At 50.0% G+C, this 16,793-nt stretch overlaps 1 protein-coding gene across 1 annotated transcript in view; it reads right to left on the bottom strand.

The window, feature by feature from the left end:
- LOC118771890 (protein kinase C-binding protein NELL2-like) overlaps positions 1 to 15,074 on the bottom strand; it is a 67,137-nt gene extending 52,063 nt beyond the window's left edge. The window contains exons 1-7 of the mRNA XM_036520035.1: positions 14,637 to 15,074; positions 14,163 to 14,291; positions 6,182 to 6,332; positions 2,749 to 2,922; positions 2,197 to 2,293; positions 338 to 410; positions 67 to 149 (exon numbers count right to left, since the gene is read on the bottom strand). Coding sequence (XP_036375928.1) covers positions 67 to 149; positions 338 to 410; positions 2,197 to 2,293; positions 2,749 to 2,922; positions 6,182 to 6,332; positions 14,163 to 14,291; positions 14,637 to 14,688 — 759 coding nt within the window. The 5' untranslated portion in view covers positions 14,689 to 15,074. The remainder of the gene's footprint in view (positions 1 to 66; positions 150 to 337; positions 411 to 2,196; positions 2,294 to 2,748; positions 2,923 to 6,181; positions 6,333 to 14,162; positions 14,292 to 14,636) is intronic.
- Positions 15,075 to 16,793: the final 1,719 nt, after the last annotated feature.

The raw sequence follows: 16,793 nt of genomic DNA, 5'->3' as shown, positions 1-16,793 counted from the left end.
AAACCGCAGGCATTCTTTATTCAGTGTATTACGCTTTTGAAAAATAAAGCGAATGCGCAAACATACCTTGCTGGATGTTTTGGCTAAGATGTCCTGCAGTTCCATTATCTTCTGCACAAGTCCGTGGAAATCATTGCAAGTGGGGCAAGCTAAAAGCAAGCAGACAATGCAAAACACGTCTCACTTCATTGAACACAAACCATTTAAAACATTAAAAATCATTTAAACACAAACCATTTAAAACATTAAAAACGATTTAAACACAAACCATTTAAAACATTAAAAATCCTCAATCTGCGAATATCGTATTTAATCTAGTCAAATGGATGGGACTTACTGCGGTTCAGGTCTGGGCACTGTGAAATGTATCCCTGGGGCATGACAAGCAACTGAACATCCTGCATTATCCCCTGCAGTCACAGGAAAAAAAGCAGCTTATGTGGTGTGTTTTCAAAAATAATTTCCTTTAATCCATCAGGTTTAAACCTGCGACATTATCTGTCAGCTGTAATCGGGACAGCCGATGTGATACAAACCTGCTTCCTGAGCAAAGCATGGCATTTTGAAGAATGATGATCTTCTGCGATTTCACTGCATAGCCACCAGCATTTAGTCAGCATTTGCACGTACAACACCATGATCACACTTTGTACCTCCAGACCGCTACCAGGAACAGGCAGCACAACTCTTAAGTTCAGAGCAGTTGGGGATGTCTGGAGTGGCACTCTAATTTGACCGGCACTGTACACAGTATTTCAAAAAAAGGTAGGCTAATAGGTGAGACAGACACCGTGCACACACAGTGAACTGTGCATTAGCTGAACATAAATATGATGCAAAGTGGATGAAGTTGAAGGGGCCAACAGCCTGAAAACAGTCCTGCATTGCTGTCTTAGTTAGCCAGACAGAACACAGAGAGTGCCGATACAAAACGCTCCTCTGATCCAGCATCCTTTAGTCAGTGGCTAATGGCTGACTTTCCATCACCACACACACTCTCTCAGCAGCCATGGAAACCTGCTCAATTTCACAGCACTATTTCGCTAACAAAGGAAGCCCACAACACAAGACAAATCCTTTCAAAATCACGCTGCCGCTTCAATTTACAGACAAAAAAAAAGAATCATCAAAATACCTACAGTTATCATTAACTATAATTCATAACGTGAAACGTGAATGGTGTCATATTTTACAGCGAAGGACAGTATAAAAGATTCAGCTACGTTTTGCTAGCGTCCCCACTCGTAAGGTTGAATTGCAGCTCACACAAAGGCAGAGAAACCATCCATATCAGAGGAAGCTACAGGTCTCATTTCGGTGCTTGCTTGTGTGTGACTCTGTTAGCAGCCCACTTCAAACGGCAGTGACGGAGGGGTGGGCCCCGCTGTGGAGCTGCAGAGGCCGCCCTGCTCTTTGGTGCAAAGTCGCTGGAGCGCAGTGATATTAACAAAGGCACACTTTAATGGAGGAGTGTGCCGAGGAGCCCGGCTCCGCTCTCCGGCCTGTGCTGCTAATCAGGGCTGCAGCATGCACGCAGCTCTGAGAGGCGTGGGGATTACCGGGCCTCCCGGTCTCCTCATCAGCCAATTAAAGCCAGAGAGCTTTAACGACGTGAGGAGACATGAAGCCATTCTGATTATCTCCCGGCCCAAACACAAGGCAGAAACGCCTTCCAAAACAGGGCCGCCGCAGCCAGCGTAACACACCACTCCAGGAGAGTGTGTAACGAAGGAAAGGAATGATGGCAGAGATGGAGCTTTGTGAGGAGAAGTGCGTCTTTACCCCTGACCAAAACTGAAGCATCTTTTTTTTCCCTTTTTCTCTTTTCTTCTCTTTAAAGCATCATCAGTTGATTGGGAAGGCGCTGAATCACTCGCTGTTCACAGTGATGGGATAACAGCACAGCCACAGTGTCATGGGAAAACAGTACACCGAATGCAGAAAGGATTCAAATGAGAATGTAGTGGGGGGACTTCTTTCTCAAAATGTCACAGCTATAAGATGCAAGTGCACAACTCCCACCAGAACTAAATAACACAAAATAAAGGCAAATTGTTTAGTTTATTCATTCAAGCTCTGACTGGAGACACATTAATGAAGCAATCAGCCCCTTAAATTCTCAGTTATTTCCTCCTTCATACACAGCGGCATGTGGGGAGACGCTCAGACAGCACAGCTGCATGTCAGGCCTCCCACCTTGAAGAAGCCGTGGGCGCTGTTCCTCTGTCCGAGCCAGAAGGACGTCTCTGCCGGAAAGTCCATGGAAGGCGCCTCCACCACTCGCTCGTAAATCCTGAAACAGCAGCGGTGTGTCACTTGGTTAGTTACCCGAGGTGTTTACACTGCGGTGTGTTGCTTGGTTAGTTACCCGAGGTGTTTACGCAGTGGTGTGTCGCTTGGTTAGTTACCCGAGGTGTTTACGTGGCGGTGTGTTGCTTGGTTAGTTACCCGAGGTGTTTACGCAGCGGTGTGTCGCTTGGTTAGTTACCCGAGGTGTTTACGCAGCGGTGTGTTGCTTGGTTAGTTACCCGAGGTGTTTACACTGCGGTGTGTCGCTTGGTTAGTTACCCGAGGTGTTTACGCAGTGGTGTGTTGCTTGGTTAGTTACCCGAGGTGTTTACGCAGCGGTGTGTCGCTCGGTTAGTTACCCGAGGTGTTTACGCAGCGGTGTGTCGCTTGGTTAGTTACCCGAGGTGTTTACACAGCGGTGTGTCGCTCGGCGAGCTCCGCCCTCTCGGGAGCGTGTACCTGTTGCAGTCCACGTGCAGCAGGACGTGGGAGGCGCTGACAGCGATGGACAGCTTGTGCCACTGGCTGTCAGCCAGGGTGTAGGGGAAGACCTCGCTGTGAGGCTGCTGGCCCTGGGTGCGGTAGTGGAGCCGGATCTCGTTGCGCTGGCCGCTGCTCTCCAGCTCCAGGAACCTGCAGAGCCGAGACGCAGAGAGGTGAGCACAGCCGGACTGAACCACACGCCCAGGGAGAACTGACCTGCGGCACAGTTTTCACATTACTGGGCTTGTCTGTGGGTCGGGCACTGAATCGATGGACTTCTACATTACATTACTGTCCTGTAGCAGATACTCTTACCCGGAGCTTACGCAGGTTACAGCTTTATCCATTTACACAGCTGGATATTTTCTGAGTGTGGGTTAAGTTCCTTATCCAAGCCTACAACAGCAGTGCCCCAGCAGGAACTTGCAGGAAATTGAAAATTTCGGTTCCAGGCCCAGATCCCTGCCACTACCTGACACTGCTGCTACAAAGCTTCCACCCTAGTAGATAGTGTTACTATCTAAATCAAACCCAGCTAGGTGACCGTGGAGCAGAGGCGGGTGTGCGCTGGTTAAAGTGGAAGCAGTGCGTTAAACCTCACTGCTTATAATGAAATGCAAGCTGTTTTTAACAAGCTGGAGAAACCTGCTCATTAGCATGCACACCCTGTAGCAGCAGTGTGGAGCAGGGGTGTGAAACGGGTCCGTCTGAACCTGGAGCCGTGGCTTCACTGTGAGCATGGCACTGTAGTTTAACTACACTGCTCCAGCAAATATCCAATTTTCTCCAGTGGAATTCATTTTAAGGTAACAAAAGCAATACTGTTTTTGTGCAACAAAGGTAATATGCCCTTTAATAGAGCATAAAAGCTAAATGAGTATCATAAAACAACGGCAAAAACGATTGCGGGCCTTTCACATAACACAACAGAGAAACAAGCAGGGACAAACAGCCATCCAGGCTCTGCAATATCAGGAACGACTCCAGATCAGTCTACCAGGACGCAGAGTAGGAGATGACAGATGGAACATGTTCAGAACACAATTAAACTCATCTGGCTTCTTTACAGACAAAACGCTTAAGAGAAGGACATCCTGCTTACTCAATCACTGATGAGTCTGTAGATCTAAGAAGTGAATATGCTAAGTTTTCTCTTTTTCCCCCCACAGTGACAGAGATGCTATGGAGGCAGCTGAAGGGAAACCGATTCCCAAATCTCTGCTCCAAACTGCGGGGCAGGCAGCACAGGCAGCGCAGGCAGTGAGTCAGCTCATCAGCTGGGGAAAAGTAATTAACATTGCTGAAGGTCCCTACACCCGGGCGACTCAGACGCGCGCAAATCAATCACGGCGGCGCTGGGCGGTCTGACTGCCGGGCTTGTCTCTCAGCGTTAAAATCGCTCGGCTACACGTGTCCGCGCCACGGCTGCCGGCTGCCGGCTGAGGGTTACTCTCCCATGCTTCCAGACCCCTCCATACCCGCCACTACCAGCTGATAAAACATCTGCTGTGCCTCAGGCTGAGAGGGGTCTACCCTTACGACCCAAACTGAGACTCTCACACGGTGGAAACTGCCAACGCTGAGAACGTCAGCAGAATATCATGGTGTAAATCACTGAAAGGAGAGGAGCATGTTGGGATTTGGGGGGGGGGGCAACAGACAGTGCCCCCCCCCCCCAGAGACCCTGTCCCAAACAGCCTCCCGCGCTCTCCTCTGCGTGACACACCGCTCTGACAGCGCCAGGGTTCCTGTGGCACAGATTTACACCAGTGTCACAGGAAACGCAGACACGGCATCTCCGACCCGAGAGCGCTGGCTGGGAGAGACTTCGTTACTGCTCCTGGCAAGGCCCTAGCAAACCGCATTAGCCCTGCAGTGAAAGCTGTTACATGTGCTTAAGCGGGCCCCCGTGGAAGTGATATGCAATTCACGGACAAACAGCACTGCGGGTCGAGGCACCGGTTTGAAGTGGCAGTTGGTGGCAGCGCATACAGCGCATAGCACTCTCAGAATCATGACTGAGTGGTAGACTGGTGATTGCGGAACCGCTGTAACTGATAGCGCTCTCTGCTCCAAGTCAAACAGGAAAAACTGTCACTTTTTTTTTGCAACGTGTGAACAAGGCGGTGACCTGTGAACGTAAAGGAAATAACAAGTCAGCTCTGGCCTTCAGGGCAGTGCAATCAATAGAGTACATGTTTTAAAAATGTCACCGGTCTCCCCAATTCGTGACCTTCCAGGCATTTCATCTTCAAAGCCACTTGACTGTCACTCCTTTGTCTTTTTTTTAAAAAAGGGAGTGAGCGTGAGACCTAAACAAGGCCGGAGCGAGTCGGGTCTCCTTTGAAGCAAGAGGTTCACTCTGGCCACCAGTGAAGAAAGAAAGAGATGCCGTTCGCAGTGGCCGTGAGCTCGGGATCTCGCGGTGGCCTTTAATTTCACCGTACATCAGGCTTTAGATCAGCAGGGATGAGAGGCAACCGAAAAATAATTACGATCAGCGCGGTGAGCACCAGAAACAGAGTAACTCCTCATCATCTCTCAGCACCTCTAGGAAAATAACCTGATTATTTTCAAGATGAAAGCTCTTCAGTGATGAAGGGCAGCTATTGCTGCTATACAAGCTGTTATTTAACAGAAGAACACAAGGAACTGATCAATATTAATGTGGCAAAACACACAACTCCAACTCATCCAAAAAACATCAATAAAGGTAATGCAAGATTAACAAAGTGCTTTAAAAACGGTGTGAAACAGTGCAGATATCACACTGGGCAACGTACAGTAAACCTTAGTAAGAACGTTATCGGACTTTATATACTTATAATGCTCGTAAAGTATATAAAATACCCTATTAAAAACCATACACGGATTACATATAAATTACGCATGAAAACCATAAAACAAGTAAATATACAAATATAAGTATATACATGCATAGTCAATCTATAGTGTATGCATACATAAATACTCAAACTTGTAATCCACTAAATCTTTGGCCTGGTTCATGCGTATATGTCGGCAGGGCTATGATGGGGGAGTGGGGGGGTTGTGATGATTCGTGGGTTACTGTGCTGGAGCCTGTGAGGGGAGGGTGGAGGTGTGGCCTGAGGGCTAGGGGTGTGGCCTGAGGGCAGGGGCGTGGCCTGATCGCAGGGGTGTGGCAGGAGGGCAGGGGCGTGGCCTGAGCGCAGGGGTGTGGCCTGAGCGAATGAGTGTGGTTTGAGTGCAGCGGCGTGGCCTGAGCTCAGGGGTGTGGGCTGAGCGAATGGGCGTGGTTTGAGTACAGGGGCGTGGCCTGAGCAAATGGGGGTGGTTTGAGTGCAGGGGTGTGGCCTGAGCTCAGGGGTGTGGGCTGAGCGAATGGGCATGGTTTGAGCGCAGGGGTGTGGCTGGAGGGAGGGCCTACCTCTGGTCGGAGTGGTGGATGGACAGGATGACGCCGGAGTTGAGCTGCTCCTGCTTCAGCGTGGCCAGGATGGTGAACTCAGTGCTGCGTCGCAGCTTCTGCAGCATCCGCTCCGCCACGTCCGCGGGGGCCTTAACGCTGCGCGCCGTGTCTGAGGGAGAGAGGGGAGACCCGGCGTTAACGAGGGGAGAGAGGAGACCCGGCCTTAACGAGGGGAGAGAGGAGACCCGGCCTTAACGAGGGGAGAGAGAGGAGACACAGCATTAACGAGGAGAGAGAGAGGAGACGCAGCATTAACGAGGGGAGAGAGAGGAGACGCAGCTTTAACGAGGGGAGAGAGGAGACACAGCTTTAACGAGGGGAGAGAGGAGACGCAGCTTTAACGAGGGGAGAGAGGAGACACAGCTTTAACGAGGGGAGAGAGGAGACGCAGCATTAACGAGGAGAGAGAGGAGACGCAGCATTAACGAGGGGAGAGAGGCTGAAAAGCAGGGTTGCTTGCGGTGCACATGTGAGGCCTGGGAGTGACGCAGCACTACAGCCAACTGTGCGCAGGAAGAGCTTGGTTTCCTCCACTCTAAAGCCAAGGAGTCAGAGTACTTCCAAACCACACACTCTAAAGCTGGATTTGAAAGAGCTACATCTCTCTGAGGGTGTGCCGCCGCGACAGTGCGCACCCGCCTCCCACCCCACTGTGTCTGTGCGCGACGCTGTACGGGCTGCGAAACTCTGAATCAGAGAAACTTCCGCACCTCCGCTGCCTTTTGTTCCCCCACCAACAGGCCGTCCAATCCCCTCGCCGGAGACGCCCGCGCTGCTCTAATGCAGCCATCAATAAGTGATGAGGCCTCTCAGAAGCCATCGCGTCAGAGTGCGGGCGCAGCGGCGGGAGCGGCTCACAGCAACACACTCATCCCCGTAAACATTTTAATCCAGGAACGGACAATTAGCACCATGGAGACAGCCTTGCAATGCAGGCTTTCAACCACCAACAACAATTAACAAGGCCAAGAAGACACGGGGGACTGAAAGGCATATTGCAGTGTGGGGTATGACTTAAGGAGAAAAAACAGGTTTGGTTAAAAAAGAAGATGAGGTAATGCAGAGACTGCTCTGGCACCAGCCTAAGGCAAGCAGCGGTCCTCGGGGAAGCGTGTTTTGAATCATTTCTGTCCAAGTAACTCCAGCTCCTCCAGTCAGACACGCAAGGAGACCTTGAATGCCACCGATATACATCTCCAGCCCTGCCAATACCTCCCCGTGTCCCTGACACACAAACTAATGATCCATTAGAGGGAAGTGTACCTCACATCAACCACACGCATCCCGAGAGTGAACGCAACCGTAATGTCACTGTGGATAATTACAGTCAGAGCCCAGCACACACTGTGCTAATATCCCAAATAATCACTTAAGCCAGTCTCATTCGCTGTGGATCCCATCACCAGATATGGCACGGAAATATTACTCCCAAAAGTAATAGTTCATGTTTATCAGATTAGCGAAAACACCGCGCGACACAGTAAACGCCCTTATCCCTGTGACCTTTGTAGAGTTGTTTAGAATGGAACTGTATCAAACACTCAGACAAGATGATAAGTGCTGCTCCCACACACTGTGAGAGGGACCTGTGGACTCATAGTGTATAGTCTTTCACACATTTTTATACAGAAATAAGGTACAGTTACAGTCTAATAACTACCTTTATTTTATTATTTTTATAATTCTTTACATTATTGTGTGTTTTTCATTTGGCATTAGGCATTTTTCAAGTCTTAAGCTTGTAATCCTTGGTTTAATCAAATGAATGAAGCTGTGATTTAAACGTATGGACCTTGTTGAGTAAGCTTGTGTGGGGCGCTTCCTTAGTGTTTGCTAAAATGAACAGCTCCAGCTCCCTGCAAAGAAAGAGAAAGAGCCGAACCCCCCAGAGCGTTTGTCCCCGGCCAGCGCACGGCATTGTCCTCGCCGGTCACGTGACCCAGCGCGTGAGACACCGCTGAGCCCTCCAGCTGGGGGATATCCTTTCATCTGCGCAGACGGCTCGACCCGCGACTCCCACACGCCGCCGCCGCCGCCACCACCGCCGTCTGGAGAAACACAGCGCGCCCCCACAAAGGGCCTCTCTGTTCCCTTGAGCAACGGCGGCCGTGCCAACCGCTGCAGCCCGCAACTCTGCACTCGAACCCGGGGAAAACACACCGGATTCACAGACCCTACGCTCCTGCTGAGAGCCTGCACTTTGCTCCGGATAAAATCAATAGCTCACGCAAAGCCATCGGTCGATGCTTTATTGGCAAGAGCGCACACAGGAGAGCCACCTGACACGCCTGCTTCTGACATTAAACAGCCCGGGAGAAAGAAACCTTCATTTCGCTCAAATGGTCTCATGTGAAAGCAATTTCCAGCCATTCCGAAGTGCATTACTGCCTCCGCAGCTCAGACACCGGCAATTTAGCAAAGGGGAACGGCCTCTCTCAAAATGGAATACAATTAGGCACTGATGTAAAACAAACTACAAACAATTTAAGACATAAATGTATCCCCCACACAGCGGAGCAGGGATGGGAAAACCCACGAACTCCGTTCCGTTTTCTGGGAAGCTTTCGGCAGAGCCATGCCTGTCTAATCTTATCTCTGGAACATACAGATTTAATGGTCTCACAGCAGAGGATGTCAGAGACTTGGATTAGCACTGATCTCAGACTGGCTGATGTTACCTCATTTCGCCCGGCTCCCAATCTGAGTACGCCCCTGAGCCAAAAAAAAAAGAAAAAGAAAATTTAATAAAAAAGCAGCTTGACGTCTGCTGCTGGCTGGTGGATTTGAATTCTACACCTGTGACAGGTATGTTTGGGGGCACTGTGAGACGAGATGGAAATCGGGCTGGTGTGAGAGCGGGAGAATCCGCTCGGCTGTCACGGCTCGTGGAGTCCCCAGGTCCCCAGCAGGGGCTGATGGGAGTTTCTGCTGCGCAGAAGAGGCGTCTGATGAGGTTTAAATCCGGCCTCTCTGGCGCGGGCGGCCCCCGGCCCTCTCAGCGGGAGCAATCAGATTTCCTCTTTAGGGTATACTCCTGCTATCTAATGACCACTCAATCCTGCACCTTTGGCAGCAGCACCCCTCCATTATTGAGCAGAGTACCCAGAGGTCCCGGCGGTAACCCCCCCCACCCCAGCACAGCAACATTAGCAATAAGTGGGCCCAAACGCCGAGCAAAGGTCACATCTGGTGCTTTGGCAAAGTGAAAAATGATTATGGTTGCCTCTGAGATGGTGCCTCCGGTGTGCTTCAGATGAGCTCTCGCGGGCAAAGGAATGAATGAGAGGCCGCACTGTGACGTGAGGTTAGTGTACTGGACTCGTAATCAGAGGGTAACATGCCCCATGTAAGATCCTGCTGCTGTGTCCATAAAGCAAGGCAGGGGACCTGTATCACTTCAGTAAATATCCAGCTGTATCCAATGTGTCAAATATGTAATATGAATAATATGTAAAAATGTAAGTGATCCTGATCACCCCGCATACAGGCGCCTGCTGAGCTAATCAACGATGTAATGTTGTAGGCTACAATTTAAAAAGTTGAGTAAGTATTGAAACATGAACCTATTATTCATACTAATTATATGCCATATACCAACACTATGCTATATGTCAAAGGGCAGAAGATCTGAGAAGCTGATATTTCTGTGAATGTGAGTAATTGTGGCAGAGAGAGCAGGTGTCCCAGCTCCACTCTCTCTCAGCGGGAGAGGACTGACTCTCGCTCCGCCCGCACGCTGGCCCCGCGCCTTGGCGGCCTGAGGAACGCGCGTGGGCGTGTTCCTGCGAAAGCACCGCCCACTCCGCGGGATCATGGCCAGGCGAAGCTCTCCGCCGGAACCCGCCGTTTCCCCGCGCCCTGTTCGGCTGCTCCGCGGCTCCTGAATAATCCCGTCTGCCTCCGCTGCGAAGCCGCTCTTCTGGAACAAATGATATTCTGCACGAAGGGCACCTTCCAATTCTGCTGACGTGCCACTTTCGCCCAAACTCTGACGGGCTCGGCGGCCGGCCCACGAGCGCCTGACATCCGCTCTTTCAGGTGGAGGGGAACCGGGGGGGGTGGGGGGGACAAGGCCGAGGCGTGGATGGAATCGGAAATGCGGCAGGGCTTTCAGCGCCGCAGACACCAGGCATCTGCCTGCCGTGTGAATGCAGTCACATATTCACACAGTCACACAGTCACCTGCCATACGCCTGTACACACATCACCTGTGGGCTTACAGTGGGACTCTGAACAGAGAGGGAAAGGGAGAGAGAGTCAGAGAGACAGAGACAGACAGAGAGAGAGAGGGAGAGAGAGGGAGAAAGAGAGAGTCAGAGAGAGAGAGAGCAAGAGTCAGAGAGAGGGAGAGAGAGAGTCAGAGAGACAGAGACAGACAGAGAGAGAGAGGGAGAGAGAGGGAGAAAGAGAGAGTCAGAGAGAGAGAGGGAGAGAGAGCAAGAGTCAGAGAGAGGGAGAGAGAGAGTCAGAGAGACAGAGACAGACAGAGAGAGAGAGGGAGAGAGAGTCAGAGAGACAGAGACAGACAGAGAGAGAGAGGGAAAGAGAGGGAGAAAGAGAGAGTCAGAGAGAGAGAGGGAGAGAGAGCAAGAGTCAGAGAGAGGGAGAGAGAGAGTCAGAGAGACAGGGACAGACAGAGAGGGAGAGAGAGGGAGAGAGAGGGAAAGAGAGCAAGAGTCAGAGAGAGGGGGAGAGAGAGTCAGAGAGACAGAGACAGACAGAGAGAGAGAGGGAGAGAGAGGGAGAAAGAGAGAGTCAGAGAGAGAGAGGGAGAGAGAGCAAGAGTCAGAGAGAGGGAGAGAGAGAGTCAGAGAGACAGGGACAGACAGAGAGAGAGAGGGAGAGAGAGGGAGAAAGAGAGAGTCAGAGAGAGAGAGGGAGAGAGAGCAAGAGTCAGAGAGAGGGAGAGAGAGAGTCAGAGAGACAGGGACAGACAGAGAGGGAGAGAGAGGGAGAGAGAGGGAAAGAGAGCAAGAGTCAGAGAGAGGGGGAGAGAGAGTCAGAGAGACAGAGACAGACAGAGAGAGAGAGGGAGAGAGAGGGAGAGAGAGGGAGAAAGAGAGAGAGTCAGGGAGAGGGAGAGAGAGGGACAGACAGAGAGGGAGAGAGAGGGAGAAAGAGAGAGAGTCAGGGAGAGGGAGAGAGAGGGACAGACAGAGAGGAAGGCAGAGACAGAGGGAGCCAGAGAGAGTGTTAAAAGAGAAGACTCATGGTAACACATCAGCTGCCTTCTGTCTAGTTGGCCCTGAGAAAATGGCACCCACCGTGGAGCGCGTCTCCTCCAGACACTCGCAGTGGATGGGGCTGGGATAACTGCCACCTGACTGACAAAGCTCTCCTCTGGCAAAGCCACGGCATATTAAACAGTAACTAATATCCTGCCTGGCTCCAGTCTCCAGCGTCTGATGAATAAATAGCAGCACACTGGCCGGGCTCAGACCCGAGCGGCCATGTGCGGTGTGCTGCTGCTGGGTCATACAGGCATACGCAGCACTTACTGAGAGACTGATAGGCTTCTGTCACAGGGCACACTCCCCCTCCTCACACAACACACCTAAAGGCACCACAGAAGCAGCTGCCAGCGACACCTCATTAAAAGTCGAGGACACCCATAGCGAGGCTCTGAGCATCCAGCACTGTCCGCACCGGTGTAGAGAGAAGGATAAAAAGGGTGATTCTCATGAAAACGGCCCGTATATACAATCCTGATGAAATCCAATAATTCTGCCCCCGTATAGAGGGGCAGATTCATTTCGGAGGCCCCCCGGAACGCGGGCAGGCTTCCCGGCGGCAACCGAGGCACCTGCCCCAATTAGGCGAGGCCGCCGTAGCCAGGGGCACTCTGGTTTTATCACAGCGGTCCCCACGGTCCTCTCTGCTCTGCCACTCAGCGCAGCCCTGACAGGCGGCTTCAAAGCAGATCTGCCCTCTGCGCGGGGAATCTGCAGCACGATCCCACAGACGCGCAGAGAGATCTGCCCTATGGGAACGCAACCCGCCCCCTCCCAAAAAACACCTCATTCAGCTTCCGCCCTAATGACTACAGGAACGCCACTCTGCCCCGTTATTGCCACCGTACATCTCGCTCGCACCGAGCCCCGCCAGCCGCTCGCTGGACTCGTTTGCAGCTCGGGGGACAACGCTTCCTGAATGAGTGATGTCAGCCGGTGAGGTCATAAACACGCCCGCGCAACCTGCCTGGTAATTGACTGTACTTACATTCCACTCAAAGGTAATTCAGGGGAAATGACAGGCACAGAGGTGCAGAGAGAGAGTGCAGAATCAAGGACCCATAAACCCACGGGACTGTTGGTTCCGATGAACTCAAACATTCAGGATAAAATCAAAATTCCCCTCATTCAAACAGCTGCTGCAGCCAAAGAGGTGGATTACAGTTAATACAGCGGTTATTCTGTGTGCTCGAACATGGAAGAGAGAAGCAACAGAGGCTTACCGAGTGCAATGCCTCCCCGAGAAGCTAATGTGTTTAACGCATAGTCTCCTTTTTTTCAACTGAGTAATTTTGTGTAATGTAATGCATAAATACATAAACAGTTAAATAAATATCATCTCCAAATTCAGGTGATATAAGTGCCAGTGAATAGTAAGTTAAAAAATAAAGCACCACTGTGGTACTAGCAGATGTGCTTTCAGCTGCAGATGGAGACAGTAACATTAATAAGACAAAGGAAGTTGCATATACAGGCCTAAAGTGTCTTGAGCCAGGCAGTGCCATATCAAAACAGCTCTCAATGAACACTGCTGCTGACAGCCAACAAAAGCCCACAGCGTATGCATACTTTGCCATTGTTTTCCGCGAGCAGCTCATTGCGATGGGCTAATTTGATTATGCCTGTGCTGTTCGTATTTCTTTGTCTGTGTGCGCTCATGTGCCTTGCAGAGACGCTTGCCTTTGTGTCAGCACTTCAAGGCCACAGCCATATTCTATAGCTGAATTAGAGACTTTAGGCACAAAGAACCAACTGTGGAAAAATAAGGTGCACAGTGAGAGAGGACTCCTTCTCACATACCAGTGCTACGTGATGGGGCTCTCTACTGGCCACTGAGCTGAACAGCCTCCTGCATTCATAAGTAAAAGCCTTAAAGCAATTTAAAAACTGTTACCAAAATCTCTCTTACTGCTGTGTACCAACACCTGGGCCAGGAGCAACATTAGAGGCAAGTGTAAAGGTGCTGAACTGAAAAAATGAGAGCGTATCAATGTGAAATGTCCACAGACTGAAACTGATATCAATATTACATGACCAGATGCCACATGTGATAGTGCAGTCCCCACCCATCCGCAAGGTGGGAAGAACCTGCTTTGATGTTCGGGGGGTGCCAGGCGTGGTCACTGGCCATAGACGGCTGGCCACTGCCCTTGATGATAAAATCTCCTGAAGTCAAACAGGTAAATGAGTATTACAGGAATCATGTGTTTGGGTACGACGGAGACAGGTGACATGGTGTTTGGTCAGTGTGACATGTCAGTTGTCCTAAGCGTGCAGTCAGTTAGGATTCAGAAGCAGATGGCTATGGGGGTTGATTCTTCTCTGATGGCACTCAGGCCCGGGCTGCTGCTTTGTTTTGCTTGTTTTATTGCCCTATCTTAGCGATGACATTAGGATTAAGGGCAGATTTAAACTATTCTGTCCCAGTTAGTAACATGCTGCAGCCCGGATGCTGTTCAGACAAACGTTCCTCATGCATACATGTAGGCTACAATGCTTCATTTGACAAACGCGCGATATTAACTGTATTATCACATCCTGAAAATCAACAGTAGTGCTGGACTAGTCAAAGCGGGCTTCTTCGCCGTCTTGATTGAGACGTGGGCTGCCAAAAAAGCGTCCATTTTATGTTTTATGATACAGCAAAGTGTTATTCGCCAGCGACCAGCTGCGGTGCATTTGGGAATGTTACCCTCCTGCGGTCTTACCTTGGAAGAGAAAAGCTCTGCTCTCGTTGTGGAAACCCGGGACTTGGGAAACTCCAGCGAAAGACTCGCCCAGCTTCAGTTCATCGAACACGCTGATGCGCAACGCAGGATCGACCCCGAAACCCAAAACTTTAGGGCACAAACACAGACACAAAGATGTGAGGAAAACAGCCATACCTTCCTGTCACCCACTGACACACACAAACGATCTGTCACGGAACAAGCTAACCAGAAAGGTACCGTAGCTACACTATATGAGTGAAACACATGATTTAAACAGACAAGGTGGGTTTAATTTTATGCACCAAACGGCAGAGCCTTGTTTCTCCGCAGCGAATTTGAAAAATCATGTTACCATTGGCGAATTAACGTAACTTCATCGAACAACAGTTTTAAACCGTCATTTGTGGCGAACGGGAACATAGCCTGTTGTACAACATGCTTTGGTAAATGACGAAATATTCCCCGTCTTACCTGAAAAGATGAAAAATACACAGAACACAAAGGAAAGTCTTAATAATCCCATCGTGAATGCGAACCAGGTTAGTCCATGTTTCTCGTTCGCTTTCAGAATGCGGACTGTTGTGTGGAAAAGGAAACGGCACAAGCCCGAGCGCAGCGCTACACGTCCCCAGATGTGAGACTCCGCATCATCGGAACTTCAGACACCAGAGCGAAGGGAAGGGGCGAAGAGGACGCAAAAGCATTGCATTCACACAGGCTGAGCAGAAGAAGAGCATCCGTCGGTCTGCGGTCATGCACAAGTCATGGGCGCCACAGGAGAGGGGGACGGCAGCGACCGCGAGCGCTCCTGGCTGTGCAATGCAAGCGCTCAGCACGCGCGCTTCTCTCAGCACTGAAAGGGGAGGCGCGAGACAGCAGAAATCCAGCCTCCTTGTGGACTTCTGCGGAAAATCCTCCCAGCAATATCGCAATATGGGTTCTACCAGTACCGCTGCTTACAAACTGCTTACCAATAAAAACTACTTTTCAAACTTGAAAACAACCCAAAGTGATTGCGATTGCGTGTGCGCGACAACACTTGTTACCCGGTGCTGTATTCGCTCAGGTTTAGCGTGTAATTAAGAGCGCTGGCTGTCACTCTAGCGTTTGTTAATACGTTCGCCTAACACTGCACCAGCGTGTCAGCATGCCCCGCAGTGTTAGGCACTCAGATAAGTAAGTGACATTGTTTAACGAGCCGCCTTGGTAATTTGTTTGTCGTTCCCGCATACCGAAGCCGACGGCGGTCACAGGAGGACAGGAACACCGCCAGCGTTCGCACCCGCCTAATCACATGCATTCAATTAGTGTCCCGCTTAAGAGCCCAACACTCTAATTCCTCCCATAGCAGTGCAAATTGAGATAACTGCTCCCTGGACAATACAAACCATTACCCGAACAATTAAATATGAAAAATGCTTTCTTAATAAACAAGGAGGAATTATTGTAGAAGTGGTTCACTTCAGCTGAAACTTGAGGTGAATTCTGGCAAGAGGCAGACGTTACAGTCGTAATAGATTGACCCAAGGGAGTCACGTAAAAAATGGCTGCATTCGAGTGGCGATAACCTTCAAATGAGCGCCCCCCCCCTCCCCCAAAGAAAATTGGAAACGTGTCACTAGAAACTAGAAACTGTGCCCGAGAAAAACACTCTTCTGTGTTTGCCATTTAATTTATACGCCGTTTGCTTTTGCATGACATTGCTTTAGATAGAAAGTTCGCCATTCTAGCTCTATCTGGGGTTAGTGTATGACTGAATGCCGTAATGAATGAGTATGGAAAAGTGTAGGAAGAAATCAATTTTCACCCATGTGATCGTTATTGCATTTGCTAGCATTAAGAGCCGGGTTTGATTGACCCTTATTTTAATGGGGAAGGGGGAGGGTTCGTTTTAATCGGTTTTGCCAGCTCATCAGAACGTGCTTGCAAGCCGAGTGATTGATGCGGCGAAGTCTCATTTTGAATGCAGTTATCTACAAACTCGCTGGCTAGAAGTATGTCTGTAAACTCAGATAAAGCAACGCGGTGTATTTTAGTCGTTCTTATGTGGGGCCCTGCGTGTGTACAGTACAGGATTTATTAACCTTCTCTTTACAGTCTAGCGCTGTTTGTTTCCATCAGACCTGCACCTGTTACCTGTTGATGAGCGCTCACGGCGAAAAACGCGCACAGTTGGCATTCCGGTACTCACGCGTCCATATTTCTGCTTCAGGTTGCAGCACATTTCTCCACAAAGGTCCGAGAAAGACGAATGAGGAGTGGGGCTGACCTTTCTCCCCCTTTCTCCCCTTTTTCTCGGGCCAAGATTCATGACGGCGACGCGGTTTTATTTGATACAGAACATTAAGTTCACTAATGGCCCCCTATTCACTCCCTCTTTAGGTATGAATTTAGATTTTGTGGATTAATGACTGGATCAATGGATTTTTTTTCTGCTTCTTCATACGGCTGAATGTATTACCAGTCCTCAATGCAGTCTCGGCTTGTCCTCCATTGGTACTGAGGTCCCACATAAAATTATGATAAAATTCACTTAATACAATGTGATTGTTTTACAGCCAGAATTCAACAGATAAAAGAATTCAACAGATAAAAATCAAAAAGAAAGATGCCACACAACATAACACA

The sequence above is a fragment of the Megalops cyprinoides genome, chromosome 25, assembly GCF_013368585.1.
Source record: "Megalops cyprinoides isolate fMegCyp1 chromosome 25, fMegCyp1.pri, whole genome shotgun sequence".
NCBI classification, from domain to species: Eukaryota; Metazoa; Chordata; class Actinopteri; order Elopiformes; family Megalopidae; genus Megalops; species Megalops cyprinoides.
Note: the sequence above shows the minus strand (reverse complement) of the source record. Positions and strands in the feature narration are given on the sequence as shown.